The following is a 16,410-nucleotide window of genomic DNA, read 5'->3' on the forward strand; positions in this document are numbered from 1 at the left end:
GAGCTCATTACAATACCTATGCACTGGTATTTGCCGTTGATGTATTGCAGGTCAAACCCTTCATGGCACTTGCAGATGTAGCTACCAAAGGTATTGATGCATTTTCTGAACCTGGGACACACTGCTATTCCGGTGGCGCACTCATCCACATCTGAAAGAAGAAAACACACTGAACTTACTGAAAGGAAGGAAATGTTCAATTTGCAAAATATACTCTACTCAATGATTTTTTATTAATATATAGAGGATGAAATGGTAATTTATTCCGAAACTAAACAAACATTTTTCTTCATTCCCTAATCTCTTCAACGTCCCTGGTTAATATTCATTAATAAACGAACTGGATTATATATTCTGTACCAGTGAGCAGAATACAATGCACAGCACCTTGTTTCATTATTTAAAGGCCTATTCCAAGTGTTTCTGTTGATCACCTCTGCAGGCACATAGGCATTAATATTTAGCGGACTACAAGCTCAGAGGATTTGTCTTAAAAATTATTCATTTATGTGCTGCGTAGTGCAGTCAGAGGGCACTAGAGTCCTTAAGGGAGTGTTGTTTATAAGAGCCGTAATATAAATGGAGACACCTGGACCAGCTGGGAAAACATGTCCGGGTGAAGCGAATGTGCAATACTCTCTCGTCCCTCGCTGACAAGTGTTGATGTTGTCATCAGCGAGGCACTTAATCCCAAACTACTCCAGTAAGAGCTATTTACCGGCCAACAGCAGCTCCCAGGTTAAAAAAAAACAAAACCAAAAAGGGTGAAGAAACTGCACTGTGTCACATGCACCTTGTCTAGGCAGTAATTTCTAATACATCAAACCTAAAACTCCAAGGAGAAACCACTTTATTTGAAAAAATTACAATAGTAGCAATTTCTCAGTTGTTATGGAAACTGTTATTTGGTCGATGTTTTGCAGTTGTCTCACTTATTTCCTTTTCCTATGTGTATTTGTACATGGAGAACCACTATTTTCCTTCTGCTGAGTGTTTTGGAAAAAAAAAAAAAAATGTCATACCGAAACGGCATCAGACAATAACTTACCAGCAGAGGTGAATTACAATGTGTGAAATGTCTTTTTGAAATACAACAAGTGAGCCAATCAGGCAGGAATCTGAAGGATCACAGCGCTAACACAAATGTGTGGTGTGCCTGTTTATGTTTATCAAAACCAGAACCAGAGTTTTCCAGCACTTGATGTCGTTGTTCTCCTCAATAGATCTTTACTTGTGGTGTATAAAAATCTCATATGTACGTCGCTTTGGATAAAAGTGTCTGCCAAATGTGAACTGTGAATTGTACATCACTAAGTAGGCAGGAAATATTGTCAAAAAAAATATTCTCTGCAGCTTTTTCTTATCAGGCCTTGAAGACAGCTCTGACTTCCTTGTCATATAAACAGCCGATTTCAAGTCATATTCACTTGATTTGAGGTCAGATTCTGAGGCACTACAGCAAAAGACGTTTCTAATGTTTTCTCAAAGTCATTCATTGCTATTGCTCTCCTTCACAAAATGCTACTCTAACTAGTCAGACCATTGCTAAAATAAATCAATCAATAAATAAGCGAATAGTTATATATTTATCGGATATTATTGATGACTGCTATTGTGTTTTACGTGACAACCGGTTGATTCATGCAGCAAATTCGAGCGGAGGCACAGATGAAATATGAGGCTGTCTCATATGGAGAAACTTCTGGGACAATGCAAAAGCATCACTATACATTGTCATTAATCACAGGGTTTTGTTGCGCTTCTGGCACGATTCAAAAGCAGCTCTACATTTCCTACATGTGAATGGGCTGAGATATCCTTCCTATAGGATTTCTGGACCAATCCTGTGCCCGTACACAAAGCATAGTTTTTTGAAAAGGACAGAAACTGCAAATTGAAAACAGGCAAATTTAACATCCCAGTGTAAATCATCTAGTTAAAGAAAAGTTTGCTACACTACTGTTTATTTGGTTAAGTTGTAGTTTGACCAAATAATTGATTGTTCACATAAAAAATGAACACTCATATTTTTACTATATACTGTTAACCTAATTCTTATTCAGTGCATTAAAGTCTGACAAGCATAGCAAGAATTCTTAAGATCAATTTCACAATTAAGTAAATATTGCCAGTCTGATTTAGTGACTTTAAGGTAACATATGTATGCAATCCATATGAGAAAAGAATTGTTCCGTATATTTTATATGCTTAAACTGGACCCAGTAAAAATGTAACGCAAACCAGCATGTTAACTAGTAAAAACAAGTGTGCATCAATACTTTTAGGCTCTCTGGGTTTTAGCGAGACCTTGGCAACAACAACAGCAACACAGGTTCAGACCAACTTTACGGAATGACCTCCCTAACTTTGGTCAGAAACGCACCGCAAAACCTCCAATTTCCACCAGGATTATGGGATCTCAGGAAATATCCATTAAATCGTCCCAACACCTGCGGCACAGAACCTCCCCTCCCCTCCCCCTCCATCGCTCTTCATGATTGATATCCCTCCTGTTTCAGAGCTCCACCCCCCATTAGCCTGCCCTCAGTTAAGTGGGACTCTCCCCATATATAACAGGGGCAGCCTGTGTTTAAACCTGACACAGGTTAACTGCCTCGACTGGCCCTCTTCCAGCTGTGAGTTAACCATCTCAGGAGCTGTGCCACGTAAAACTGGCAATGGAAGAAAGGGGATCGGGGGGGTCGGGGGGTGGGAGCTGGTTACTGATCTGATTTCAACCATAAAGCATGGAGAAAGCAAGAGGGATAAAATCACCATTTGGTTGCCAAAACTATTAGGTCGCTGATGTCCTTGCACAAAAAAAAGAAGAAGTGCTAGTAAATATTCTGGATGAGTTTCCACTTTGCTTGGTAAGAGGTTTTGTTTGATTCTCTAAATTGTATTTTCATTGCCAAGGTTTCTTTCTATCCCTGCCAAAACAGTCGCGTTCGATTATCACTCAGCAATTTCAAAGGCTGACAAGACCAAATAAGCCCTTTCTCTTCCATATTGCTCTACAAGACTTACTCCTAGCGGGGAGTAATATAATGAGGCTCGATTTTCAAGCTTGTTACACAGAAGCATGGACATACCCACACAGGTTCTTCCATCTGGTGCCAGTTGCAGTCCTGGTGATGGACACTGACATCGCACCTCTCCTTTCAGCACCTCGCAGCCGTACTGGCAGTTGGCCATGCCGCAAGTGCGGGCATCTAATGGACACAAAGGAATCATATTAATACACGCGAGGGTGCCACAACGGAGATACAGAAAAATACATATTGCATGTTATTCTTATCTCTTACTCTCTCACACAGCCACATGCACACACAGACGCACACACAGGCACACACACACACACACACACACAGCTTTATCTTTATTCTCTAGCCTCTTGTCTGAAGGCCAGGCCTGTTGCCCGACTCTCCTGATATTAGTCAGGATGACCCCGGGGTGCAAACAACACAACAGCACACACCCAGCCATTATTAGATTCCTTTGCTGCACAGTCCCTCTTTGCGGAAACCTTAGCCTGTGCAATCCTGCTTTACCCACGCTTATCCTCTCTCTCACTTACCTGCTCATAAGCCTATCTTCACCCCATCAAAGCACCAGTGTGCAGTGCGTTTGCTGGTGAGTCACACCGGGTGGCTCAAGACCCTCCAAAATAATAATATAATGGAACAGGTTTTGGTCGGCCTCTCTCAATAACTCCAGAGCCTAAAAAGGAAATTAAAAGAGGGGCTGATGCTGCCGCCACTACCTCAGTTGCCGCAGGCACCCTGGAGTACAGTTTGATGAGTGAGGCAGTCCAGGTTGATTAAATGCTACAGTGATCTATTGATCACAGCAGCAGAATGGGGAAAAGAAGAGCGGCAGGGTGTTAAACACTATCATCACACAACACTGCTGCCGAGAGGAGGTTGTGATTGCCTCAAGTGGCAAACAGTTCAGATTTAAAAAGGGGTAACTAAATTTTCTTCTGATAAAAGAAGTACTGAATAATTTACAGAGGTATTGGGAGTCACGCCATCCGCAACTGGAAATGTGAGGGGAAAGTCGTTATGAGGGCGGGGAGGGGTGGGGGGTGGAGGGGTGGGGGGCGATCTAAATCTGGAGGCAGCGTTAACTTGGAGGCATGTACAGGCAGTGACTGCAACTCTGTGGAATACCTCGGGGCAGCCAATAAGAACCACACATTTACTGGAAGGTCTGCAGCTTGTGTTTCTTTTCTATATTTCATTTTAGCCCTCTTATGTTCTTCACAGGGGTCCCTCTGACTGTAGTGCACGTATGATGAAGTAGATCAACGTGGGGCTTTAATCAAAACATTCTATCAAAGGCTCGTGGGGCCGCTGTCAAAGGTAGCAGCAAGGCTTGGAGAATGTGTTTCGCAGTAATAAAATGTATGTCATCGCCATCGCCTTGTGTAGGCATTCGATTGAATACATTTGTCCTGAAGTGTGGAAAGGATTCTCGGTAGCACTACCGGGCTACAAAGCAGGAGAGAGATCATGAAAAAACACACTGAAAATATAAACAGGAAAAAAGAGCGAGAGAGAGAGAGAGAGAGGGAGAGAGAGACTCACTTCCACAGGTCCCGTCAGGCATCAGCATGTAGCCATTCAGGCAGTAGCACTTGTAACTTCCATATGTGTTCATGCACCTGTGTTTACAGGGCCTCGGCTTCAGCCCACACTCATTCAGGTCTGCAGACAGAGAGAGACGACATGAGTGGAGCGAGGGAGATGGAGAAAATTAAGGGGAGGGGGCTGGGGCTCCCACACAGAGGTGAAATTAGTCATACGGCAGGTTCAAGAGGTCAATCACGGAAAACCTCACCCATCCATTTATGTGTGAGTTTGAGGTGCATGTCTGTGCGTGTGTTTGTGTGTGTGTGTGTGTGTGTGTGTATGTGTGTGTGTTGGAACAGGGGGAGGGGTAGTCTTCAAGGAAATGAAGGGTTGTCATGTTCTGACAAGCCCACATCTATCGGCTTTGATGGTTTAACAGGCAGACGGTGTTAACTGCCAACCTGCCCATTACCTGTACACGACAAAAAGATGCTATTACAGCCTCCAACTCACCACGTTTCAGGCTTTGTTCCAGGGCCGTTACTTTGCTGGTTTGGTAAGTGACAGCTCCGCCATCTAGCACTCTTTGATAGATATGTCTAATTCCAGTGTTTTTATATGGCCATAAACATACAGAAAGCACACCCACAAGAGCCCATGAAAATGTTATTAGAAAATGATCCTATCTGAGTGGTGAGCAGTGTGGGCTCATGGGAAAAAAGAAAGTGCCCTGAGCTGAGCACCTGTCAAATGCTTATGCAAATCCAAGTTATCAGGCCTAAGGAAATGTTCTTTCATTTCGCCGAATAGTTATTTCAATGCATTGCTGTGTGTGTGTGCGTGTGTCTTTGTTTGTGTGTGTGTGTGTAAAAAATATATATCTCTAGTATTTATACTGAGCCAAACATACATAGATAAACAAACATACATAGCTCTATTCACAATATTGTTGAGTAAAAGGGCAGGTTCATCGCTGCGGTGTGTTGCCCTGGAATTATGATAAATAACTTTATGTGGGTAAACATCTTTGGTACATTCTAGATAATGTCAGTATTCACAAATGATCAGCCAAGTTGCATGGCATTGATTAATGTTATACATTGCTATTACCTGGTAATGCTACACTGTACAACCCAATTGATTAATTCTTGTCGTGCTTTCAGCCACACAATCACAGCTGTGTTAACTATGTGCTTTAGCCATGAGGGTTGCTGGGCTTTTAAGACTAATTTAACTGAATGTTTGACATTGCTTGATGAATTCTTCCAAACTAAGGCCTATTAGATTATAAATGACTAAGTTACTATGCAAAAAAAAAAAAGCCAGAAAACCATAAAGCACTCCCAAACTGGCCAAAATATTCTGCAAAATAACAGGTGGAGGGAAACCACTTGCGATGCACAGACTAAGAACATTCATTCAAGGTTAACATGTCCAAATCACATTGAAAATGTGCAGAACACTTATCAGTGTCTGAGGAAGAGCACTGACTGGAAATGCATTGCTAAATATGCCGGTGCACTGAATAAGTGTTCCAGAGCTTTACAATGTGATTCTTAAGCTTGGACACATTTTCTTGCTTTCTGCATTACAAGTAGTTCCACCACTTACATTATTTTGCTTATAAATGAATAAAAGTTTTTGTACCGTTCTTGGCTTCATTTCAACATCATTGGAAAAGAAAGGTCAAATTCTCCACTCTGTCTTACCCAGAGCAACTTATAATGACTGAGCAGGTAGGAGCTCATACACTGGCTATTGTTAGGATCAGGCTGTTATAGAATGGATTCCTTAACTACAGTAACTAGTCGCAATGCAGCATACATTATGTCTCTGGTATACATAAAAAAAATAGATATTGGGTGAGAATAAGTGTAAACTGCTTATTATGATAGAAACCTAAATTTTTCAGGAATTAATCCATCTTAGATTTGCCCGTGAGTGCAAAACATGCAAAAATCTGCAGAATCATACATTACTACACACACTATATATTTGACTTTGACAACAAGCTGTCGTGTTGCCAGTGCCAGTACATAGTCAAATGTCTCTTTTATGTTTTTAAGACGTTTTTGTGTAAGCCAACTGTCTTGCATTGTGGCAAACTCCTCTCATGTTTTTGTGATGTTTTTTCGTGAAGCAACAGACTGCAGCACTGCACCCCACTCAAATTTCCCCCAAGGGACAATAAAGTTTATTCTACTCTCTACTATCTGCTCTCGACTCTAACCTTTTGCACATGAGGGCCATTATCTTTGCATGAATCTTAAATATTCTTGGCCACAGTGAGAGACACTCAAACGGTGACGGGTCTGCATATCAGGTGAATCTGAAAGGCCACCATTACCTACAATTAGCATTATGAGTTTCCTGCCCTTTACACCTAAATGCAGGGTCTGCTGGGAGCAGCAGGGCTAAAAGGGGAAAAAAATAAATAATTTCGAAAATACACAGAACATCATCAAATCGGAATGGTGACACGGACAGAAGCAATATAAATAACTTATATGTGAATTACTCTCCCTGAGTTTCTAGGACATAGTATAACCAAGCCTCACGGCACAAATAGATTTCATCTCACTCTACATGAGGGGTCGTTTTCAGCGTGGCGAGCGCACTGTAAACGGTGCCTTCTTTAGCTCCAGGCACATGTGCAGGATACATGCTTTGGGTGCCCTGTGCCTCCGACATTTGACAGATGCCATAGATTTATATGGATGAATGACAGAGTGGATACCCAGTCGTGCAGTATATCTACAGACCCAGCCTTGTATTAATGGCGGCAGGCTGGTCTACTAAAGCCGTGTTGGCTGTGTGATTGGTGCATGGGGCTTGAAGTGGGACTGTCTGTCTGCCCGTTAAATCCCATCAATTCTTGCTAGGCTTAAAGTCAATTTCCATAGCTGTAAATTCTCCTGGAAGGCATGTAGCAGTCAGATAGTCTGAGAAGTCAAACTTGTGCATAGCACGATAACAGCAAAAAAGACCGTGTAAGACACAACCACAATTACTGGCTGTGCAACAAAAAAATCATCATGAATTCATGTGACAGATGTTACCTGAGGGTTGACATGGACAATAAATTTACAGCTTTTCACAATCACTTTCACCTCATACAAAAATAGAGAAAATGAGAAAAACGCAGTTGAGTGTTAGAGAAAACATCACAACTCTGTCATGCTGATAATGAAGACTTATATAATTATAACAGAAGTGTTAACTGATTTAGGCACCTGACATAGTTTTTAATATTATGATGTAACATTACCATAACATATAAAAAATTATTAGATCAAAGCAGTGCACACTGGAAGAAAAAGTACAATCTTTTTCCAACAAATTTTAATACTTGTTATCCTTTATCAAGGTGATGTAAGTCAAAATGATTTGTCCTCTCCTGCTCAGACGGCTTGGCTCTTTGAGTCTGAAAAGCTGAAAATTGGTGTCAACAGCTGTGTCCATCTCTTATATAAGGTCTTCAACATACACACACACACACACACATACACACACACAGAAATATATATTTCATTTTTTCAGCTGGCAGTATCACAACTGTTCTCTTCACTGTTTTGTGCAGTTAACACTTGGCATTCTTGTTGCTACAATTACAGAAGCCCAAGATGACATTGTCCATTCGCACTGTGACAGAGAATCACGTCTCCACTTGCCCGTCACACTGAAAACAGCTTAAAAATGTAAATGAGGGATTATGGGAATGATCACATTCTCAGACAGTGAAAGCTCCATGAGCATCAGCACATGCCAAACAAGACGCAGCCAGGGTCTTCTCTAGGTGGAGAAGGAGAAAAGATTGAGAGAGGACAGGCAGACAGTGAAGAATGGAGTAAGTGAGAGATAAGAGACAGATATGACCAGCAATTGACAATTTGACACGGCCCCAAGGACTGCAGCAGCCGGTGTGCTAGCCTTCCTGCAGAGCCCCTCTGGGCTGTTCACCATACAGTGAATGAATTGTTGAGACACATCTGAAGTGATGCAGAATGATTTATTGGGTCAACTCCTCTAGGTATGCTACGCTACATTCCTGACACGCCTCCATCACTGGAAGCGAGAGATTAGCATGGGGCTCTTTCTCAGGAATATGTTAGAAGATAACTGTGGTGAGGACACTAGGTCTTGTTCTAGTGGCGATAGAGCTATGAGAACTGTGTCCAAGTCCATGATGGTTTTGAAGGGAAGGGGGAGCTCCTTTTTCAGAAAGTCGTCAAATTCAGGAAGAAGAATGAGCGAGTAGTAAAAAATATATATATGAGGTAGAACAACATAGAAAAAAAATCATAGTGGCTCTTTGCTGCTGAGAAATGAAATTGGTCACTTGTTTAGACAGGGGAGAGAGAGATTGAGAAGGAAAGTCGGGCTCTAATTTCGTGATGGTGCAAGGTGGACGGTGGGCTTTTGCACCAGTGAAGTGTCATTTCCATTTCCCTCCATTGTGCTTGCTTGGTAGTTTGATGGTTGTGAACTTCACTTAGGGGGGGCGCACACTGAGGTCAGGTCCACAGTAAGCTGGGTAAATCTTACAACACTGTTTTGATGTTCCATTCACTCTGTAGCACACTAGTGTTTTCATACCATTTCCAGACCATTTGCCAAAAACCTGCAGTCCACACTGAATAGCCCAAAAACACTTTAAGTCCTCTACTGAGCACGCACAGGCCATGTGTGTAGGCCGGCACATGCTCGGTACTAGGCTACAGCCTAGGTCGAATGACAATCCTACATCAGTGGCTTCAAAAAACCTCAAGTTTCCCTTTCCACACTACAACGCCAGATGAGTGTTCAAATTTACACACCACGGAGAGCATTTTCAAAAAGCTGCATTTGCACAGGTGGAAAATGCCAGCTTGTTGTGAACTGAAGGCCAAAACAGAAAAAAGGGATGTTTTAGAATATACCATGTTGAATGGTGGACACAACCTGAAAAACACCGCTGGGAGAGACAGTTGAACCTGCCTGAAATGCCTCCTGACAAAGCAGTGTGACTCCACTCTCATGCTTTCAGTTCACTGCAGTGCGGGTCACCCATCAAACTGCAGTGGGTGAGCAATGAATGACAGAGGCAGAGGATTTATCTTTGGCTGAGCAAAGATGGACGAGCATCTCGTATTGCTTGTCACTGACCACGAGGGGCTATATAGTTTTTCAACTAGGGATTACCATAACATAAACAAAAAGACACACACTTGGAAGGTAATCACCCAACATGGAAGTGTGTCAGTAACGATCAAGCAGTGCAGTGCAATTTTGGTGTCAAGTATCATGAGTATTTCCACTTGTGTTGCCCTTCTGCTCAGACCATGTGAAAAATGCACGGCACAAGGCACAGTTGTGTTCTGTGCTATTTTGGCAGCATTACCAAGCGATGCGAGTGTGAACTGATCGCATTCAAAAGCTTACAGCACCAGCTCTTGCGGATGATATGTTGGCCAATATGACTTTGATATGAATCCCTCATGCAGGACAAAATAAGACACAACAACAATGATCGTCCAACATAGAAACAGTCAATACGTGCCGTGACGCACAGAGGGATTGTGGAGGTGCTGCATTATCTATAGCTGTCAGGGAGTGGCTGATGGATGCTTCCCTCCCATAGTCCAACTATCCCTGCTGTTCTACACACCATTGATTCACGAAAATAGAGCCCAGAGAGGCAGATAAAGTATGGCATAGACTACAAACATGGCATGGCATGCTTGGCATTCACGCTGTCATTCCTACTGCAAAGCTGCTCTTGGGTGGTGTCTGCTCTGCCAGGGGAAGACAGACAGCAGCGAGAAAAGAGTGCCGAGGGACATTCGCTCCTTCTTGATCTGCACAGTGCAACACCATGCAACTAAGTGGTTGCTAAGAAGAGAAAAACAAGAGGAGGCGGCTGTAGGGGGAGGGGTTGTCTTGCGATTGATGAATCTCACCCTCCATCACTACTCTTGCTGGCTGACGGTCCACAGGAAGAAAGATAGGAAGGTGACTGTCCCACATTGGTGGGTTTAAATAGTCCAGTTCTTCTTCTTTAAAGAAAGAGAATGGGTGAAAGGGGTGGGGGGTTTGGTTGAGACAAAATAGTAAAGGGTTGAGAGAGAGAGAGGGAGAGAGAAAAATGCAGTGAGAATGAAAAACACCAACCAACGGATTAGAGCACCTCTGACCACACCACATTCCTGGAAAGTAAAGAAGAACATTATGCAGCAAAGAGGATTACACTTGTGGGAATTGGACATGAGCTGAGTATCAGAAAAAGAGGGCATATGGGAGAAAGAGAGAAAGTGTTTGTGTCCCTTCTCCTGTTCTCCCCTCTCTTTTGAATTCCATTTTGTCAGTAGGATGAAACAGGAGCTCAGAGAATTATCTCATGGATATCTCATGGATTCTGTGGATTCCATCTCAATTTGTCTGTATCCGCAAGTTCAAAGGTAGACGGAGGTTTCCATTTCAACAGTCAAATAAAGGCTTCACTGCAAACACGTCAGCCTCAAGAATTTCAGCACTCCTCCCACTCCCTCATCCATCCATCCATCCGTTCAGCAACCTTTCCTCTGGCAGGTAGCGAACAACACCTATTGTTAACCAACGGGAAGACGATACAACCACCTGTGACTGTTTTGCAAGCGTCAAACGGTTCAAGTGTTTCGCTATTGAGCGATTTTGTAATCTAAACTGGGCACTTACGCTGCATTCTTGACAAACCCATCCAGGACAAACACACTTGTCCCAAGTCTTATCCACAAAAAATTCAAAGCGTTATGGTTACTTGTCTAGGACATTTCCATAGCTATGTTTAAGACAGCAAAAATTCACCTAAAGTATTATTGCATGCAGGTATTGTCAAAGTACAAAGATATGATAAATAGCCTTCTAGAAAAAATGTCAAAATTTTACATTACACAAAATATACTGTCTTATTCTTATCTAATGTTATCTGAGCTCTGCTGGATCTGGAAGCCCAGCCAAAACTCAAAAAGTGAAGGATATCACCACGTTGATGTATTCATTTAATTAAAGGGACTAGGTTTTTCCGCCCCATTACACAAAATTACCATAATTTATCTGCAGGGGTGTGATAACGTTGTTGATCAATACAAAAAAACTCTGATGATCAGTTCAGCAGGAACAGAAACTTCTGTCTTTCTGTCAGTTTTTTTCCCCTCAAATTAATGACATTTATCATAATTCTGAGATAATGATCTCAATCAGTCTGGGCTGAGATGATGATGTGTGCATGTAGAGGTACATTTCAAAGGGCACCGGCATGACGCAGCTATCTAGTTTTATTTCCGTCTTGGTTTGAGACACTGGGAGATATCAGTGTCTTTGAGTGTCTTAATATAGATGAGTAATATAGTCCAGACTTTGCATAGGCACCTTAGAACTTTAGGGATGTTCAAGTGCAAATTCCACTTTGATTTGCTGTTTTATAATAACACTTTAGATTTTTTTTTTTACATATCTTGTGCAGCAGAAATGAAAGGTGAACTGTGTGATGTTTCGTCTGAGCTATAAATGTGATCAAAATGTGGCAAAACTCTATTTAAAAGTAAAGAGGAACTTTCAACAAAATGATTACAGTAGTAGGATGCAGGCACATTATTTCTCCTTCTCTCACAGCTGAATATCATACACATTCTTAAAATGCCCTTCACACACTCATAATCCAGCCATATGCACATGAAATCCAGCTCTACAAACACACATCTTTATCTCCACCCAGATCTGTCCACATCATTATCTCAGAATTATGAGATAATTGTCTCAGAATTATGATGTGATTATATCTGAATTATTGTATTTTTTGGGGTCTCATAAATATGAGATAACTATGAGATAATTGTCTCAGAATTATGATGTAATTACCTCTGGATTTTTTTGTCTCATAAATGTAATGATGAGATAATTATCTGATAATTATGAATTCTGGGAAAAGATTTCATAATTCTGAGAGAAACTATAATTAATTCAAAATAACTGAGAGAATAGCTGTTTCCAAGTGAACGCGAACGCTTACTTCATATTTCTATCTGTGGGAGCTGTGCCAGATACTCGTTCGGGAGGAGATCGCTTCTATCGATGTTTTTGCAGTCCCTCTTGTTGCCAGTTGAGGTCACTACACTTGATAGATGACTAGATGCTTTTTTAATGACCTTGATGAAAAAGACTACGTGCATAATGACAGTTTGTGGTAATTATGTAGTATGGTGGTTCGTGGAAATGATATCATATGATGACATACATACCCTCCTTTGAATACTCACAGCTGTCCTGTTAACTTCAAAATATCATGCAGCGGACAGCCAAACAAAAGAGGAAGTGAGAGCAACGGTTTCTAGAGCAACAAATCCAAAGTATCTGTCCACACCTGGATCCTGAGTCGAATTTATTTGAAAATTACGAGGGGCTATCTTAGGTTTTGTGGCCTTGCCGTGATAAAGCATTGAAAGATCCAGATATTAGCTAATACTCTAAAAATAAATACAGAGTAGAATGGAATACCTCATTCTACCACATTTGTAGACAATATTTGAAGATGTGTTGGAAGAAAGGGGAAATATGGGGTTCTGGACATATATGCCATACAGCACTCTCTTGTCTATTAGAGCTGTATTACTCCTGATGTCTGAGACATCGCCTCTCCAGCAAGACCTTTTAATAGCGTCTTAGCAGCAGGTGAACTACAGTTAATTAAATCCACCTGCAGGAAATAATCATCTTATTAAAATGATTGGATCAGCAGGGGGAGAGTGCTGCCAAATTGTTAAAAAGATTATCACTATAATGAGTTTATTTGTGCTGTGACAGGATATTCATCTATCCAGTGCCACGCTTAATGGCAGACATACAATTGTCATCAGCACCAAAGGTGATGCGCTTTCCCAAAATGATAAGGATTCTGAACAAGTGGGCTCTATTTTTGACAAATAAGTGCCAGTTAAATCTAATAATGAAAATAACCAGATTCATTTAAAAGCTATTACAATTGGATATTGAGTTTCTGTGAATAGGACCAGTGAGGTTAGTGGAATAAACTCTAAGGCAAAATTAATTTGGCGTTGGAAAAGTGGTGCACTAAAAGTAGACATTTGAGCCCTTGCACCACAGATCTCTTCAGTCTGTACCAGAGCTTAAAACCACAATGTTTGATAGAGGAAAACACTGTGATGAAATCAATACAATATTGGCCATGCTTGTATTTTGTGTAATCACTCATGTTTCCTCCCTGGTTTGTTTTCGCCCCACACAACCGCTGTTCCTATGGTGTTAAACACTGTTGTTAATCGGAGTGCCTCCAGGGTCACACATCTGTCCTCACCACCCACTTAGAGTAAAAGAATGTCTAGCTCAACATGCCCTGAGTCTTTTTCCATGCATATAGGTGTGTGTGGATGTGTGTGTGCAATGTCTTTCTGCATGTGTGCATGGGTGTGACAGACACCTATGTAATCAACAGACGTTAACATAAATTATGGCTTATTATGATTCCAATATATTCTCTTAAATTCAATACCTATCTATTTTACTTCAGAGTATGCATATCATCGTGCACCAAATAAATTCACAGACCATAATCTGATCCATAAGCTATTAAGGTAAGTACTTGAAAAGTGGTAGCATCAAGGTCAGAGAAGAAAGTCCATAATGAGAGAGCAACTTATTATAGTCCTCCAGTTGAATCCTCAAGATAAATGTATGGTCCCAGGGGGACAGCATATTAAAATGCTACGAAACATTGACCACCTGGCACATCAATAGTAAACCACAAATCAATGGTTAACAGAGGCTGAATTTAAATGAGAAACTCCAATCATTGGCTTCTGAATAATTAAATTGGCTTCCATAGCATGTACCAGCTCAAAACGGGACCCAAGGTTATCTGCACTGAAATAGGCTGAAAGGGCAAGCCTGCCACTCAAGCCTAAGTAAAAAGGTAAGCTTTGTAAAATGTCTACAGCTTAATTGACGAATGTGGGTCCAGTGGATACTTAAAAGTACAGTTTGATCTTGAAAGCTCTTGAAATGTCTTGGAATCCCATTTGTCAGATAAGTCTGTCTCAATCTCTGGCAGCAAATTCTATTGTGTTTGGATGTGGGATGGTGATCCTTTTGCTCTCCCTCTCGCAGAAGATTAAGACAAAGTAGGGCCGTCTGGCCAGGCAGACAGGAGCCACCTATAACCTAGAAATGCAGGATGAGTCATTTGGAACATTCCGGAAAGGATTTGAGCCCCACCACCCTGCTTGTTTTTAATTACACACTATCCTATTCCTGTCGTAGGGTGTGAATTCCACAAGTAGCTCCAAGCCTCTTGGATGTATGTCAAATTACCGCTAACTGAGAGGCTTTGACATTTTTGTGCATGTATAATCCTCCAACAAATGGAAATTTTCACCGATGAAAATGCAGAAAAACTCACACATCCCGGCAGACACACATGCACAGATGCTCCCACACACACACACACACACCTAAGCACAAACACAAACACACACCGTCAATAGGATCAGTTGCACTCAGCCTGGCCAAGTTATCTCAGGTCAGTAATTGAGATGTTATCTTCGCAGGAGAGGATGCACTCCCGGGATCATTCAACATGGCCTCACCAGTCATTTCCATTTGAGCTGAATCAGCTCTCTCGCCTCCTCCCCTTGTGATTACACCATCTAACTTCTGTCTGCTGGTGAGAAACCAGCTTCTGCTCCGCAAATAAATGGCAACATTAATAAGTTGGTACTGTGCCATGTACACTTTGCCACAATAAACAATGATTATCCTGCCATTGCTTAAGGCATGAGTTCTCCTTCAATTAGTTTTCATGCTTCATAAAATGTATGTGTCAGCATGCTTGATTGTTGCTTTGGAGACCTTAAGTCATGGTATGTTCACAAAGACCATATATTCTGTCTTTCTTTCTGGTGTGTTTCTTGATAACCAGCAACAAGTAAACATGAAGCCAAAGTAACAGGCGTGTCTAGTGTCTGTAACTTGTTGCTTTTCCAGGCGAGAGCTTACCTTGATTGCAGGTCTTCCCGGTGAAGCCAGGGTGGCACTTGCACTTATTAGGTCCTACGCAGTCCCCGTGCTTACAGCCGGGCTGGCACACAGCTGTTAAGAAGGATTGAGAGAGGACGACACAGATGAGTGCAGCACCCTGGCTGACTGCTTGTACCAGATCAGGATGACAAAGCACTTAATCCTACATTTTTTTTGACTTCTCCAACCCCTTTGCTGTAAATTATCTGTTTACAATACATTCAAGCATTTAGAACAATATGGTATCCAATTCAGTAAGAAGAGTGTTTGTCTGTGTCTCTGTGTTTTTGAGGTTATGACTGTTGACCAATAAATACAGCAACCATTTTAGGAAGCCACGTTTCACAGAAAATGCTTTGTTTTGTATGCCACTGGATCTTTCAGGGACTGGAACATACTTTCCCCTTGGTGATATTAGTCCCTTTAGCACTGTAGGTGATTAACAAAGGGTTTGAACTTTGAACAAGAGCTACAGCCTTTCAAATGCAGCGTTAATATTCACAGTGGCACGCAGCCAACACAGATTACCTAGACAAATACTACGCCCCTGTTAAAGTATTGCTGAAAAATACAGCACACAAAATAATGTCTTATAATTAGAGACTCTACAAAAGGGCTGCCCTGCAGGTCCTACATAATGTGTGGATGGAAATATGTGTGAGTGTGTATAGAGTAACATAGGTTCAGCACAAAGACATGGTGCTTGGGGGAACCGTGCTGCTTCTCTGAATCTGTGCGTTCTGTCTCAGTGAGCTGGAGGCTTGCCCCGCTTATCTGACTGTGCTTACTG

At 41.6% G+C, this 16,410-nt stretch overlaps 1 protein-coding gene across 2 annotated transcripts in view; it reads right to left on the reverse strand.

Annotated features, from left to right (window-relative positions):
* Window positions 1–16,410, reverse strand: part of npnta (nephronectin a) — a 49,038-nt gene that overhangs the window by 15,962 nt on the left and 16,666 nt on the right. For both annotated transcript variants that reach the window (XM_030063678.1, XM_030063670.1), the window contains 4 exons: window positions 15,600–15,692; window positions 4,590–4,709; window positions 3,093–3,212; window positions 17–151 (listed from right to left, as the gene is read on the reverse strand). In XM_030063678.1, coding sequence (XP_029919538.1) covers window positions 17–151; window positions 3,093–3,212; window positions 4,590–4,709; window positions 15,600–15,692 — 468 coding nt within the window. The remainder of the gene's footprint in view (window positions 1–16; window positions 152–3,092; window positions 3,213–4,589; window positions 4,710–15,599; window positions 15,693–16,410) is intronic.

Source organism: Myripristis murdjan, chromosome 1 (genome assembly GCF_902150065.1).
Source record: "Myripristis murdjan chromosome 1, fMyrMur1.1, whole genome shotgun sequence".
NCBI lineage: Eukaryota > Metazoa > Chordata > Actinopteri > Holocentriformes > Holocentridae > Myripristis > Myripristis murdjan.